Raw genomic sequence first — 14,907 nt, 5'->3', positions numbered from 1 at the left:
GAGCTTTTCCTTCTTTCTGGTTCTTTAAAGTGTTCGTAATTTGGTGGTCACACTAAATTTTATTTTGAAGTCAAGGTGTTTTTAATTGCAATGGATCGACCGATTAAAACTAGAGAACGTATGTGGTCTGCTAGATTGTGTGGAGTAGCATAATATCAGGAGCTTATTGATACTATTCCCCTCTTTGATTAACAATAACAAATTGGTGTAAATCAGTAGGAGCTGAGAGTGAGGGTACAGAAGATACTAACCTAGGAATGTAGGATGCTTGAGAAAATATCTTGGAGAACATAGCACCAGCTAGGCAAGGAACACAAACCTAGGTGACTACTAGGGCTAGGATCCCAGACTTGGGCGACCATTAGTGGCTCAATAGTGAGCAAATTTTTAGCACATCAACTCTAGGTGCTAAAGAGGGACACCAATATGGAAGGGGCAGCAAGAGATAAATGTCGCACAACACCGAAGAGATGATGGTGGTGGTCAATTGCAACGATGGGGAATAAGGTGTGCAACCACCTATACCAAGACATGGACAAGGGTAACGCCTGGAAACATTTGTGCTTGTCGGGTGATGCACCAAATGATATCAACAAAAGGGAATATATGGGAAATTCGGTTGCCTTCAAGAAGTGGGTCAAACCAATGAGAACTTCTCTATAGCGATGGAGGTATTGGTTAAACCAATGAAGACTTCTCTATGGCGGTGGCTGGAGATGACAATCGGAGCTCAACAAAGTCAGGGAAAACACTGAATCTTAAGATAGTGTTACAACACAAAATTGCACAGAGAAACAGTGCATTCAGAGAAGTGGATGGCATGCACGTAAACTATCTGAAGTGTTAGATGGTTAACTATTGCTGTTGGAACGTGAGGGACTTCAGTGGCACCCAGAGAGCAAAAGAGGTACAAGAACTCATACTTATACAGAAATTGTGCTTGTGTGCATTTGTTAATAAACCGAGTATTAGAGATGAATAAAAAAGAACCTCATTTTTTATACCTTAATTAACCTTCGTACTTGGGGAAATTTACAACAACCCTAAGATTTGGCCAAAGTTCTAAGTGGGAGAGAAAAAACGAGACTTGTAGTTGGGCGATTGTTTGGCGATAGATTTGCTTGATCGATTTTCTCTATCAACAATTTACTTTAGGTTTAGCTTTGAATCTCTGGATTTGGTGTTTGAAGTTGAATTTTAGGATTTTCAATTAATTTTTGTGAAAGAATTCTAGAGAGAGAAAGTACATTTTGATCAACTATTGGAAGATTTTTCTAGGGTTTAACATTGTTTTCTTCATTATGGACTCTTAGACAACAATGGAAGGAGAATCTGTTGTTTCAAGGTATAATTTCTTCTTAGTTGTTTATTTTCATTCATCAACAAATATAAGAAATATTTTGCACAATAGATTATGAGTTATGAATAATAATTTAGAGTTATTCATGATGATTTATTTGAAAATACTATTTGATTTTGATTTCTTTAAATTTTGTTCAATAAGATTAATTCTGTTTACAAGAGTTAGGAAGAGGTTTACAAGACATTGCAAATTGTTTGCATTGCTTTTGCAGTGATTTGCAAATAGTCGGTTGTTATTTATTATAACTCATAACTGTTTCTTTGTCACAGTTTGATGGTTCCGACCGTTCTTGGAGTATTTCATTATGTGGGTAATTTTGTTTGTTCGAAGATTGGAAGTGATAGTACTATACTCCATTTGAAAGAGTTCTTATGCAAACAATGAAATGATTTGACTCCATCACTTTTTGGATTGAGTTGCAAAATAAACAACCAAGATATGAAGGTAGATTCTGATTTACATTTACAATCAATATTTTATTATTGTTCAGCGAAACATATTCACCTTATTGAAATACAACTTACTGTTACAAATCATGCAAGTTGTTCTTCATCTATCGTTACTACCGCGTCATCATCAAATCATAACACAAGTCCAAGTGTTGCTCCTTTACTTTCTAGTACTTGGGCATTCAATTTTAAACATGTAGGTCGGAAATTTCCAGGTGGTGTATAGGAAATACGTATGGAGTTAATAAAATACTCTCTTTAGTCGAGTTATGGATTTTGTTTAGTGAAAAACGATCCTTATAGGGTTACAGTGGAATGTGCTAGAAAAGAAACTGGGTGTAAATGTCTCACGAAATTTTCAAAGAGAATGATATCTTTGTTATCAAAACAATGAACAATTGTCATACTTGTGGTGCTGGACTAAAAGACATTTAGAAACGTCGTTTCGCAAGTGCTTTGATAAAAACATTGGTGATGCATAATGTTCAAAGTGATCCATCTATCAAGCCTAGGTAAATTATTGATTATATATTGAATACATATGGGTTTGATGTTAGTTACTATTATTCTTATACTGGCAAGACACTAGCTTTGAAGGATATTCACGGGGATGCATCATCGTCTTATCATCATTTAATTTCTTATGTTGATGCTCTACAAAGAAGTAACCCAAATAGTCGTGTGAAACTTGAGATTGACTCTAATTCGAAAGAATTTCAACGTTTTATTTGTTGCATTTGGGGTTTGTATTCATGGATTCAGATTTTGCCGTTCGATTCTTTATTTAGATGCAACATTTTTCAAAGGAAAGTTTAGTGGATGTTTATTAGCTGCAACGGGCAAGTATGCTGAAGGAGGTAAAACATGTTCTTTTCAACTTTGTTCTTGTATTTATCCTTTGCAAACTGATTTGTAGTGCTTTGCAAACTGATTTGCATTGGTTTGCAAATTGATTTGCAAATTGATTTGCAAATTGATTTGCATTGTGATTTGCAAATTGATTTGCATTGTGGTTTCCAAACTGACTTGCATTGGTTTGCACACTGACTTGCAAGACTTCGCAAACTGATTTGCAAGACTTTGCAAACTGATTTGCAACTGTTTTACAAATGCATTGCAAACATGTTGATTATAGTGTTGTTCCTTTTATTATTTTTGTAAGTTTTTATCCACTTGCATTTGTCCTCATAGACACGGAAAATCAAGCTAACTAGTTGTGGTTTTTGGAGATTCTTTATAAGATTATTCCCGAAAGAACTTACACATTTCTTACTGATAGACATCTTGGGCTTATAAATAGTATATCTACTGTATTCCCTTTGAGACACCATGGTTATTGTGTTTGGCATTTAAAGCATAATATATCTACTAGAACAAGAGATAATAACTATACATCATCTCACATCCTTGATCTTTTCATTCGATGTGCTTATGCACCAAACCATTTAGAGTTCAAACCTCTTTTTGAAGAGTTAAAAACTGTTGGTGGCCAATCTTTTGAAGCATTTCTTAGGACAACACCTGTTGAGAACTGGGCAAATGCTTACTTTCCAGCCAACAGATATGGTCAGACATGTTCTGGTATAGCTAAGAGTTTTAACTCATGGGTTTTAGAAGGTTGCAGTTATCCAACCACACCTTTGGTTGACTACATTCGCAAAAAATTGAGGGTTTTGTTTTCTACTAGACGTGATCTTGGGTATAGTTGTACCACTATTCTTTGACCGGAGATGGGAAAAGAACTTGATAAAGGATTGAATAAAGGTAGAGTTTTTAGAGCAGTACGGGCTTCATCCTCGACTTTTGAGGTTGTTGATGGTAGATCTTTTCGGGTGGACCTTGAGAATCGCATATGTAGTTGTGAGTATTGGAGAGTACACGATTTTCCTTGCTATCATGCTCTATGTTGTATTTCAGGTGCAGGTTATAGTCCACACGACTTCATTAGTGATTTTTATCGTGCTTCTCATTATTGTGCGTCGTACGAGAAAGTTATTGAACCTGTGGTTGATTATGATCTTCCGAATCATCATCCTGATGAGCTTATTGCTTTACCACCGACTGAGAAGAAGAAACTTGGAAGACCAAGGCAAAAGAGGATACCAAACAGTGGAGCAAAGTGGAAAAGGTCAATAAAGTGTAGCGTGTGTCATACATCTGGTCACAACAAGAAGACTTGTAAACGTGATGTTTGAACCAGTTCTCATTACATTATTACTTTTTAACAATAAGACATGTCAATTTAATTCATAAATTAGTTTTCGTTAGCTTTCACTTACCTTTTTGCATATATTGTCTTCATTTTTATTGGATGAACAATGTCTGTGTAATTGCTTATAAATAGTATGTGAACCTTAAATCTTGGTCTTGACAGCTGATACAGTTTGCAAACCATATAGCAAATCAGTTTGCAAACTATATTGCAAATCAGTTTGCAAACCATATTGCAAATCATATTGCAAATCAGTTTGCAAACCATATTGCAAAACAGTTTGCAAATCAGTTTGTAAACCATATGGCAAATCAGTTTGCAAACGATATTGCAATTCAGTTTACATACCATAGTGGAACCCCTGCATACCAGATTGCGAAGTCATCAAAAAAATTCAGAATCCTTTTGCAACTTCGATGGAAATTACTTTCAGAAATACTTGCATATCCTTCAATTTTGATGAATTCACGTATTATTTTACAGGTGTTCGGGGGCGTAGCCCCCGTTATTTTTTGTAGAAATTTTAAAAATAATTAATAGAATAAAAAAAAGGAAGAATTAATCTTTCGAAAAGGATTTAATCTTTCGTTCATCCTGCATCTATTGAAAAATATTTAAAGAAACATGTGAGTATGTTGTGAATATTTTGAAAACAATATTTAAATAAACATCTTTCGTTCAAACTAGATCTAATTGATATCTTACGTTCTATACTAGTAGATGTATCAACCGATTTGCTTTTCTTGTTTCCTTTTGTTCGAGCCATACTGTGCTTCAAAAAAACAAACAGTTCATCTTATCAAATCTTGATATGAGATGCATCTAAAGCAGAAAAGAGAACACAAGAGTTGCTGACATTGGTGAAACCAATATAACAGTTCATCTTAATAAAATCTCTTAAAACAGTTCATCTTAACTGTTATAAACGATTATAACAGTTCATCTTAACAAAATCGATTATAACAGTTCATCTTAACAAAATCAACTTATAACCATAACAAAATCAACTTATAACCCTAGAAAAATCAACTTAACAAAATCAACAAACTCTCCAAAGTAAATCAACTTATAACCTAGCAAAATCAACTTATAACCTTAGCAAAACCAATATAACAGTTCATCTTAACTGTTATAATCGATTATAACAGTTCATCCTAACAAAATCGATTATAACAGTTCATCTTAACAAAATCAACTTATAGCCCTAGCAAAATCAACTTAACAAAATCAACAAACTATCTGAAGTAAATCAACTGAAAACCCTAGCAAAATCAACTTATAACCTAGAAAAATCAACTTATGACCCTAGCATAATCAAGGATGAAAAAACCTAGATGAGAATCTTTGATTGTTGCCTTCGATTATTGCCTTCGAGTTTGTTGAACAAGAGACAGGATAAAGAAAGAGGGGAATCGATTTTTCTTGTTAGAGAGAGAAAGACGGAATAGAGAAAGAGGGAAAAATCAGGACCAAATTTGAGTTTTTAATTTTCTCTAACAAATAAGGATAATTTAGTCTTTTCCTTATATGAAATAATTTACTAAAATGCCTCAGGGAGCTGAAGCCTAGAAAAAGTTGATGGATCCCTTTTAACCAAAGACCCAATTTTCTAAGGTGTTTTGGCCAAATTTCCCTTGGCAATTATTATTGTAGATGGGATCGAATTTGGCTTATGGGTCCAAATGTATTTAGGACTACATTGATTAATACTAGTTAAAGTTGAATGGAGTGGCTGGCTTATGATGGTAGTAATTGTGTATGGTTTCACTAATATAACAGGAGGAATGGGGCGTTAGGATGATACAATAATAAAGTGGGGCAATTCAATGTACTTTGGTTACTAATGGGTGACTACAACTCAATCTCAAAAGCTCAAGAGAGGACAAGGGGGACGAGGTTAGGTCATGTTACTTTGCGCACTTCCAAGAATGTACCCAAGTAGCACAACTATTTGATTGACGATTTAGTAGGCACTTGTTTACATGCACTAATATGGAGAAAGGCAAGGAGAATATCAATAGCAAACTAGACAGAGCATTGATTAATAATCGGATCACGGGACTAGACAGAGCACATTGATTAATAGTCGGACAACGGGCCTATCCAGAGTATTGATTAATAGTCGGACTACTCCCATGGTTGTGCTACTGGCAGTAAATCATCAATGTGGTAAATGCACTTTCAAATTCTATAATTTTTTGTTGCAGGAACCAATTAAGTTTATTGGATTTGGTAAAACCTAGTTGAGGGTAACACAATGTAGTTGCTTTTTCGACCACAGGATTTGATAAGGTACCTGGACTAGATGGGTTCTCCTAGTGTTTCTTTAACGAGTGTTGGGCAATTGTTTGTCAGGATTTCACATTTTCCATCAAAATTAATTTGGATCAGGTCGTTTATGTCATGAAGTTAACTTAACGCTTGTCACTTTAATTCCCAAGGTCCTAAACCCAAACTTTACGGGAAAATTTCGACCTTATCGTGTTGTAATGTAGTCTTTGAATGTATTACAAAAGATACTTGCAATATATCTCAAATAATTTATATATATATATATACTGGTTAGTGAGAACCAATCAACATTTATTTTGGGCCGGTCGATTGAAGATAATATTATCCTTGCCCGTGAAACTATGCGTGATTATGGGGCAAAGGTGGGTCAGCAAAAGATAGAGTAAAAATAGATCTGAGGAAAACATATGATACTATTAGGTACACATAATTGAGGAAGGTAATGAAGAAGTTTAATTTGTGTTCCAAGTTTATTGATTGTGTTATGGAGTGTGTCACGACTTCAAAGTTTTCTCTATCATGGTTAATGGAGGAGCTCATGATTACTTCCCACGAAAGAAAGGGTGACCACAAGGATGCTCGATCTCCCCATACTTGTTTCTTATGATGATGGAGGTGTTTGCAATACTTACAATTAAGGAAGAGGAAAAGTGACGCTTTTGGTTGCACCGTAGAGGTAAAATATCAAAGCTCACTCACTTATGCTATGTTGATGATCATAAGCAGTCGGACTCGGGTCGGTCAAGGTCTGAGTCCAAGTCAGGGGGCGAGTCAACCGAGTCACTCGGCCAATTCAGCTCGAGTTAATATTTCAGCTTCCTCTTTCATGAGGTTTGCTACCATAGTTGTTCAAGTTCTCAAGTCCTCCACAAGCTTTATCACTCTAGAATTTGTTTCTTCTTGCTTTTGGTGGTGAGTACTTTGATTCTTGAAGTTGTAGAGACTAAAGACTACTATATTCTAGGTAGTACTTAGTAGTAATAGATTTTTTCTTTTTATTTTTAGAAAATGTTTTGGTATTTCAAAGATTTTAAATATTTTACCAAATACCAACCTAATTGCAACTTTACATAACTATTTATTATGTTTATCTTTTTAGTAATTATTGTTAATAAGGTAGGAACTAAAAAATACAATATAAAAAGCAACATTCATAATTAAAAATAAAGAGAAAAACAATCATACCTGATGATGCATAAAATGTCCAGACGTTGACTAACGTCTGAAGAGTCAATATCAGACCTAAAGTCAACAAGCGCAAGTCGGCTTAAGGCAGCAGGACCGCTGAGCTCCTGATGGTCCACCGAATGTTCTCCTAACTGGGAGGTCGGTCAGAAGAAACCAGCCTGCAAAATGCTCTTGCCATGGATAGATCAGCCCTGGGGTCTTTAAAGGAGTAAGGGGGGTCCACACAGGTTCGACTAGTGTCTTACGCCCAGAACTGGTGAGGCAGCAGCGCCAAGTGATCTATCGACTTAATTCCGAAAATTCTAAAAAGATCTCAGTCGGCCATACATCTCGAAGTGTTTAAGCTAGCTTGGACTCCACGTATCCAAAGGAGGAAACTTCTCCTTTAGAGTCTATCACACCGGCAAGATATCTACGGAGAATCCTTGAACTTAGGAACTTCCACATATCAAAGATCCGGGATAGACTCTGAGAGAAACCCTAGATACTCAAGGGAGGAAACTTTCCCTTCGGATTGACGACAACCGCCTCACCACCGCCACTAATCACAGTCAGCCTAACTTCGCCTATAAAAGGCCCCCACATCGTCCTTTACAAGACACGATCTCTTTCCCCAAAAAGATCACAAGAAACTCAGAGTTCTCATTGAAGGAGTTGGAGGATATGTCCTTCGACCAAGATTGCAATGCGAGCAATTTGTCAGCTAGGACAATTGATGAACAAGATCATTAAGTCCGATTGATTTAGGGGTCGTAGAGTTTATGCTAGGAACCAACTACGATCGGCTAACTTCGATCGGATCCTACATCGGGTTACACATAAGAATGGGTAGTTAATCGGATGATATGACTAGTGGGAGTGTGATATAACATTGGGAATGTCCCATAAACATATCTCACATGCCTAAATAGAATTTGGGCAAAAGATAGCAAAAAGGCCCGAAATAAGAGTTTTGGGCCTAAACCGATTCGGGCACTTTTAGGGCTCGGATTGGGGTGATTTTTGGAGGGACGTTTCCTTATGTTATGAAAATTAAATCTGCTAATTTTGGCTGGGTTTGGACGTCACCTACTCAAGGAATTGAGAAAATATCAACTAGTTGCTATTTTCGACAATTTCCTTAAATCTTATTCTAAAGGGTGTTTTAGGAAACCTTTAAGGAGATGTATTCTCATTAGGGTTCTATATAAACACTCTTAGGGCAGAGAATAAGGTGTGGAATTTCTCTTTAAGCTTTCTTACTCTACCACATCAAGTGGAGAGGAGAAAGTGAGCTAATTCCCAAGCTATCTAGTCAAGCAAGAAGAAGGTCTTCTTATTATCAAACCACCATTGGAGTGCTAGCACGCTTTCAAGGAGGGAGATTAAATACACCGTTCGGTGTTCCAAGTAGAGGAGCGACGATTGGAGCTCTTGGTCTTCTTTAATCTATTCTACTAGTTCGAGGGAAATAGCGATTAAGGTAATCTACTATCTCCATTAGTTTAATTGCTAGTTTATGCATGATGATCATGGGACCAATACTAATGTCAAGACATTAGATGTCTGAGATTCCGCTTATACGAATTAGTAGACACCACCATATCCCAACAGTGGCATCAAAGCTTCTTGCAATAAACTAGTTTTTGTTAAGAATCGAACTTGTTCATATTTGATATGGTTGATAGTTTGATAAATTGAGTTTATAAAAGTGTTTTAAAAGTGATTTAAAAGTATTTTAAAACTCACAATTTATTATGTTTGAATAAGATTCAATGAATTTTCAAATTGAAAATTAAATTTGATTGATTTTGAATTGGATTCAAAAAAATTTCACATTGGTTTCAAAATTGTTCTTGAAAAGTTTCAAAAACCTAGATTTTGATCCAAAATTGGTTGATTAAAGAGTTGTTTTGAGTTTTAGGAAACCCCAAAAACAAAATTTGGAAATTCTAGAAAGTGTTCTAAAAGGAGCTGTTTTGAGTTTTAGGAAACTCCAAAAACAAAATTTGGAAATTTTAAGAAGTTTCTAAAAAGTTTTTAAAAAATTTAGAAGTGTTCTAAAAGTTTTGAAAATTTTAGAAGTATTTTAACATTTGGAAAAGCAACTTAGAGTTGCAAAAGAAAAAAAAATTGGAAACCTAGGAGTTTTTAGAAACTCCTAGTGTCCGGCCAAGAAGTTGTTGGACGCGTCTAGGACGCGTCCAGAGCAGCTGATGGGGACGCATCTTGAAGACGCGACCAGCAGCTGCGATGGTAGCTTCTGGACGCGTCTTGGAGACGCGTCTGGGAGGTTCTGGGTGTCTCGGACTAGGACGAGACCAGGCCTTAAAAGGCATTGGCCAGGACATGCCGGCCTTTTGGGAGGTTCTGGGCCGTGCCATGTCCAGGCCTTTGTCTGAGCCCTTCGTGGGCTTGGGCCGGGACTTGTCTTGGATTTGTCCCGAGCTTTTTCTAGGTTTTCCGGACCACAAAAAATTTTCTTCCGATTCCAACCAAATAATTCCAAAATCAACCCGGGCCATCCGAAAGGCCAAAACTGGTTTTCTCTTAAAATTGATTTGTGAAATCATTAAGAATCGAACCAAATTTTTCCCGAAATTGACCCGGGCTTTCGAAACCTAAAACGGAATTTTTTCTTAAAATTGATTTTACGATCATAAAAGATAAAACTAGAACGCACCATTAGTCAAATTCTTCGAATTTAGATTGAAGGTCCGTAATGTGACATATGATGTCGACAAAAGTATCTCCCAAGATCATCATGCATATATAATTCTTAGCCTTGATATATTATATGAATGCATGTGATGTGAATGCGGGAAACTAGTATGGCCATAGATTTATTTCTTATTCTCGTTTTAAGCACGGATGGGTACATGCTTTGTAATTAATTTCAAGTTCATACGATCTGCGAATCGTTAGAGTCTTTTAATTAGAGTTTAGGTTCTATGAGTCCATTGAAGAAGCTCAATGAACGAGTCCAAAGGCGAGTGGGAGAAATCAATGGAGGTTCAAAGATAGCGATCTAAAATGAACCAAAAGGCGAAACAAGAAGAAAACCAAAGGAGATTAGATCTTCTAGGTTAGGGGCCATACTAGGATCCATGTCTGCTTGATTTACTTTCTCGCGCGCATATACTTACTTATTTACGATTTATGTCTTGGATGTTAGTTAGGCTAAATAGTTCACTATAACAAACGCTAGACTAGCGTAAAAGTCCCCAAACGTAATGTTGAGTAATCGCCTATCCAGATTAAGACACCCTTTGTGCCCTTGTTCGAGGAAGGTGGGTCGGCCTTCGCAGAGTACCTCCTCTACCTTGGGACAATGCGGGTAGGCCTATAGAAGAGGCCTACATGTCAGAATGGTTCTACTCGACGAGATCAACAAGAGAGTCTTGGATACTTGAGGCAAAAGGATAGATTAGTCATTCATCAATGAAATCTATCAACCAAGAGTCATAAGGTATGATCAGTGAAGTAGTTCGCTCACCCGGAACGACGGAGTCAAAGGGTAGAGCCTTCGTCCGCTTTACTCCGAAGAACTGGGGTCTTGGAATCACTTATTCAATCAGGGACGATTTTATTGAATAATGTGGGAAAACTTGTGTTTTTCAAAAACGATAACGAGTTTTAAAACTTTGCCATTTCTTTATGTAGTTTTAAAGATGACACTAGGAAACGATTTCAACTTTAAACCACACCTAAGGGAGGTGTTGATCCACTTCCTCGAATGGAAGAATGAATCCGGGAATAGTTCTCAGATTCAAAAGTCACTAGAATACCCAATCCCAATGTTGACTCATACAAGAGAAGGTCAAAAGCCTTTTGCAAGCAATCGTATAACATTCTCTTTGAAAGAGCAATGGATGCTAGCACGACCATTAAGACAAACTGAGGAAGAAATTCCAACAGAAGTCATAAATGGGGAGGTAAGAGACCTCCAAGGCAATCTGAAAGTCATCCTAAGGGAAGACAACAGAATACATCTATCACTTAATTTCAATATCGATTGAACAAAGATAGATAAGACCTTAAATGAGTCACTCAGGTTGTTACGAACAAACTGAGCAGAACATATGGGAATATCCAATCTAAGAAAGGTTCTTGAGATTTGGTACAAAGAATCTAAGAAAGAGCTCTTGAGATTCAAAAGGGCAAAGGGTCAGTCCGGTGAGACAAACATTTGATCAAAGAAAAGCAGTTGCCGAGTACATGATCAAGAGTATTCCTCATTACTGTCAATGTTTCCAAATAATGGCTAGACCATTTAAAAGGAAACTACCCTTAGCATGTGGAGGACAAAAGGAATGAAATTATGAATTCCGGTTCCATATTACAGTTACAGGTTGACTTTCATCACATGTATTGATTCTCTTTCTTTCTCGTACTACGAGCAAGTAGTTTATCTGATAATCATTAATGCTTCAATATAGGTTGTTATTATCTAATGCTCTTATCTTATCAAATTCCTTTATCTTTCTCTCAAGTATTTTTTTTTTCTAATTCATTGTTTTCGTGAGCCAGTACTAAATGTTTTACTGGTGTTGTTTTCACGTTTAATAATGGTGTACCTCTTAGTAAAGATCTACTCAAGGAGTCCATGGGGATAAGGCCCAAAATAAAATCCAAAAAGGGATTAGGGTCCTCTCTTCCCACAAAAAGGGATTTTAGTGCTTTAGCACTATGGACCCAATTAGCCTCATAGACATGGAATTTATTCCGACGCAGTCGCTCCCCAATTCTCGCCCAAATTTTAGAAAGACAAACACCCAAATCTTTTTCGCTCACTTTCTCTCTCTAGAAATAGTTTGTCTCCCTCTCTAAAACCCTAAAATTTCTTCACCTAAATTTCTCCATTTCTCTTTCTAGATCTCTCACTATTTCTTGTTTTCTAACCATCCGTTTTGGAAGGTTCATCAGTATGCGCAACCGGAACCCTAAAAGACATAAAGAAAACGCCATGAACAATTCATCATCCACATCTTCAAGTTTTTTCTTCATCTTCATCTTCGAGCTCCATTAACGATTGATAATGCTTCATTAAGGTTTGGTGATGCTCATGAAAATCCCTACAGAATCTTAAAGCTTCATCTTTTTGCTTTCTTTATGCTTTCATCTGTAAGGCTTCATCTTCAAAATTACGTTTCATCATCTTCAACTTTTTTTTAGGGTTTCATTTTCAAACTTATGTTTCAGCTTCTGAACCATTTTACAAAATTTTTATTACAAAACACATTTTGTATCATCCATTTCATATACTTTCTGTTCATAAACATGTTGTTTCAATTTATGTTTTGTATTATAATTTTTCATATTGTGATTTACAAAACGAGATTTCCACTAATAATAATGTGCGATTTGATCTTCAAGGTCATGTTTTATCATCTTCATCTTTTTTTTAGGATTTCATCTTCAAACTTAAGTTTCAGCTTCTTTATCATTTCACAAAATGTTTATTACAAAGCAAATTTTGTATAATCCAATTCATATATTTTCTATTCATAAACATGTTGTTTCAAATTATGTTTTGTGCCATGATCTCTTTCTCTCTCTAGATCTCTCTTTCTAGATCTCTCAATGTTTCTTGTTTATTTGTAATGTTATTATATAAAGTTCTATTCTGTTGGTAATAGTTGAGAAAAAAAATCTTAGAGTACAAACTTGGTGATAAAAGAGGTAAGGTGTTGTGGTAAAATGTAATTTTGTAATAACAAGATACATTTTTTAAGCAAAATGGTGCGTTTATAAAGTAAAAATACCAACCTGCGAAAATAAAAGTTTATCTAGAAAAGCAATATGTTTGTTTTATCATACATTTCCTATTTTGGTAGATAAATGATATTGATTGGATACTATTGATTTCAGAGAGCTGAATCAATTTTTTTTTTTCTGCAGGTTGTTAGAACGAGTTATAAGAACAAAAAAGAGAAAGGGAAGTCAATGGGAGGCCGCACTATTGATGTGTTGGAGAGCCTAAATGTATACCAGATTGCAAATCAATTTATACCAGATTGTTGATCGAAGATGGAAACTATTTTGATATTTTTTCATTAACAAACATTGTAACATTGTTAACAAATGCAATTTGTTATTCAAATTTATCTATTTGTTTGAAGGAAAATGTGTTTTTCATCTACTTACGTATGTTTTTATATACAAATGTGGTTTTGTAAACATCTAAAACTGGTGGCCAACTATGGATTTTAATTTCAACGGTGCCCATCCATGAACTCACCAATTGCAATCTTCTATAGGGGAAACGGCAGTGACACGCTTTAAATCGTTTTTGACAAACTTGAAATCGTGAATTGCCCTTATACTATATTGACGAATGGCAAATCTAAATGCTTTAGCACCCCCAGTAAACAGTTGAACAACGTGAGTGAAGATTTTATCCCAACCATCGAATTTGAGAGACGTCTTCCCTACTGCTTTTGATGATTCAGTTGGAAAATCCATGACTACTTTCGTAATTGCAAATACAAAAATGAATTATGTGGAGAACATGATGCATTGTGAAAATGTAAAATGAATATTGTTTCATAAAATATATGAAATGTTTAATGAATATATAATGTTTATAGCAAATAAGATATTTTCGAGAGTACAAAATGTGTGTGTTCATGATATGCATTATAAGGTTTATGGAGACAAAAGATGTGACATAGTTAATATAAAATGTGTTATGTATCATATAATAAAATTTATGTAAGATAAGAAATGATACTGATAATTAAACGGTTATTTATGAAACAAAATGAAAATTAGGGAACAAAATGTGTTTTGATCTATACAAAACACGATATATATAGTACATATGTTAATATTAAAAAACGGTTAGTAACTCTAACGTCGTAAATATCTTAACAGAACAAAGTGTGTTTTGATATATATACAAAACACGTTATATACAGTACATTACTTAATATTCAAAATCTGTTAGTAACGAAAATAGCTGAAAATATCTTAACAGAATAAAGTGTGTTTTGTGGTATACAAAACACGTAATGTATAATACATATGTTAATATTCATAATTTGTTAGTACCTAAAACATCCGAAAAACATCTTAACAGAGATGAGGATTTGGGGGTAAGATGATGGAGATGTTAAGAAGATTAACTGATCATGAAGATGACGATGGAAATGGAGATTAATGAGAGATTTTAATCAAAAAAAATGTATGCTTAACGTGAGAAGATTATGAAAACGGTTTGGAAGATGATGAAATAAGGTTAATAGGAGTAGAAAATGAAAAAAACAGAATCTGAAAACTTACTTGATTGGTTTGGAAGATGATGAAAACGATGACGAAGAAGATAAAAAAAGAAAGTCTTCGAACTCGGATAAAATGATTAGATGAACAGGTATTTGACTAGGGGTGGGAATCGGGCCGGTCGAGCTCATGTCATTCATCGG

At 35.4% G+C, this 14,907-nt stretch overlaps 1 protein-coding gene across 1 annotated transcript; it reads left to right on the top strand.

Annotated features, from left to right (window-relative positions):
- The first annotated feature begins 3,542 nt into the window (after nucleotides 1-3,542).
- LOC147543935 (uncharacterized) lies at nucleotides 3,543-4,007 on the top strand. The gene is made up of 2 exons (XM_086635544.1): nucleotides 3,543-3,630; nucleotides 3,730-4,007. Exons 1-2 carry the CDS (start codon nucleotides 3,543-3,545, stop codon nucleotides 4,005-4,007), a joined length of 366 nt encoding a protein of 121 aa, XP_086491670.1.
- The last annotated feature ends 10,900 nt before the right edge of the window (nucleotides 4,008-14,907 follow it).

This window comes from Eschscholzia californica, unplaced genomic scaffold (assembly GCF_041429995.1).
Source record: "Eschscholzia californica isolate CP2 unplaced genomic scaffold, dmEscCali1.0.p SCAF_4, whole genome shotgun sequence".
In the NCBI taxonomy this organism is placed as follows: Eukaryota; Viridiplantae; Streptophyta; class Magnoliopsida; order Ranunculales; family Papaveraceae; genus Eschscholzia; species Eschscholzia californica.
The sequence above is the reverse complement of the archived record's forward strand: the minus strand, read 5'-3'. Positions and strand labels throughout refer to the sequence as shown.

Coding starts and splice junctions, on each gene's coding strand:
- LOC147543935 (XM_086635544.1), top strand. CDS start 3,543: ATGGGAAAAGAACTTGATAAAGGATTGAATAAAGGTAGAGTTTTTAGA. Junction 3,631..3,729: donor GACTTTTGAGGTTGTTGATG/GTAGATCTTTTC, acceptor GTTGTATTTCAG/GTGCAGGTTATAGTCCACAC.